The sequence below is a fragment of the Sinocyclocheilus anshuiensis genome, unplaced genomic scaffold, assembly GCF_001515605.1.
Source record: "Sinocyclocheilus anshuiensis isolate Anshui unplaced genomic scaffold, SAMN03320099.WGS_v1.1 scaffold278, whole genome shotgun sequence".
Taxonomy (NCBI): Eukaryota; Metazoa; Chordata; class Actinopteri; order Cypriniformes; family Cyprinidae; genus Sinocyclocheilus; species Sinocyclocheilus anshuiensis.
Window position 1 is genome coordinate 2,256,232 of NW_015546072.1, and position 1,731 is coordinate 2,257,962.

The 1,731-nt window shown below is 36.9% G+C and overlaps 1 protein-coding gene across 1 annotated transcript in view; it reads right to left on the reverse strand.

The window, feature by feature from the left end:
* Positions 1 to 568: 568 nt before the first annotated feature.
* Positions 569 to 1,731, reverse strand: part of fam163b (family with sequence similarity 163 member B) — a 2,633-nt gene continuing 1,470 nt past the window's right edge. Inside the window, exons 2-3 of the mRNA XM_016501034.1 lie at positions 1,235 to 1,350; positions 569 to 1,138 (exon numbers count right to left, since the gene is read on the reverse strand). Coding sequence (XP_016356520.1) covers positions 686 to 1,138; positions 1,235 to 1,327 — 546 coding nt within the window. The 5' untranslated portion in view covers positions 1,328 to 1,350 and the 3' untranslated portion in view covers positions 569 to 685. The remainder of the gene's footprint in view (positions 1,139 to 1,234; positions 1,351 to 1,731) is intronic.

A 1,731-nucleotide genomic window follows, 5' to 3' on the forward strand; every position in this document is an offset into this window, starting at 1 on the left:
TTTTTTATGTTTTTGGGTTAAAAGATACAGTGCATGATAGGGTTATTATAGTTAACGAAAACTAAAACTGAAACCAAAACCATAAAAAAAATATTATTTGAAATAGAATAAAATATATATAAAAAATTATTTCAGCTAATGCCAAGACAACAATTCTCATTTTGATTTAGCTTAACTTGATGTACTTAACTAAAAGTAAAAATGAAATAAAAATAATACATTTACATTTCTTCATTTGGCAGACACTTTTATCCAAAGAGACTTACAATTGAGGAATACAACAAGCGATTTACCGTAAGATGGCAAAAAACAGGAGAAGTGCCTGTTATACAAGGTTTCAGTCGTCGTTCAAAGTAAAAGCTAGGACAGGAAGGGATAAGGATAGTAAGAGAACAGAAACATTCTCTTTTATTACAAGTTCTCTTAATAAAAAATGAGACATAACAAAAACTAAGAATGACAAATTACTAAAACTTTAAAATGAAAATGGAAAATATAAAAATGAAAACAACAGCAATAATGACTATAATAGTATCTCAATGATACTAAAATTACACCGGTGCATGACTATCCTTCTAAATGAATGAATGAAGATCATGTATTGGATAGATCTAAATAAAGCATTGGGTACAGAGAGCAGGATAATGAAAGTGAATCACAGAATACTTCACGTGAATACGAGGTGCTACACATCGGTGCTGATGCTGTGATGCGTCAGCACTTCCTGCATGGTGACAGAGCGGATGAGGTTGAGTTTGTGGAAGCTGGGCGTCTCCATTGGCAGGTCTAATTCCTCCTGCTGCAGAGTCCTGTAGCTGATCCTGCCACCTCCATTACGCTGCCCCTCCTGTGGGCTCATGTAGAGCGGCAGATACCCCGAGCAGGACGGGCAGAAAGTGTACGAGCGGGGCGGCCTGTTGGGCACCCGCGGTATGTATTGAGGATAACTGACCGGTCCGTTGGCCTCAAAAGGCTCTGCAGTCATTAGCAGCTGATTGGAGGACGTGTATTCAGGGAAGTGTTGGAGACTCAGCGGACTCTCAGGTGAACTCGGTTGGTGCAGTGGATTTGGAGATGCCTTGGCAACGTCAGCCTCCTCCTCCCCCTCCTCCGACTCATCTCTTTTACAGCAGTAATACTAATGAGCAGAGTGAGACGTCACACTCAATATGTACGTGAATAGAGAAGAGGGAGTTACTTATGAGACTATACTGTAGCAGAAGAGCAGATTTACCTGCAGCCTACAGTAACACAGAACTGTGACAATAGTTAGCAAGATGACGGCAGCCAGAATTCCACCTGTGATGACCACTGTGCCGGCTGTCATTCGAAATCCTCTCCATCAACAAACTAAGCAAGCCATAAAGACAAAAAAAACAGTGATACGATGAAAATGAATATTTACGATGCTGTAACGACTTGACTGATCAGACACACAATTATTTGTTATATTTAACAAATAATCTTTAAAACCCACTCTGTGAGTTCCATGGACTATCCCCCAAAAGTGCAAGTAATATGTGTTTATAATGTGTATATTTATTATGTATATATAAATACAAACACATGCATGTATATAAGAAAAATATGTTATGTTCATGTTCAATATATTCATGTATAATATAAAATATAAGAATATAAATATATACATGTAAATAAGTGTAAATATTTTCAAAATATTTACTGTATGTGTGTGTATTTATATATACATAATAAATCAGTACACATACA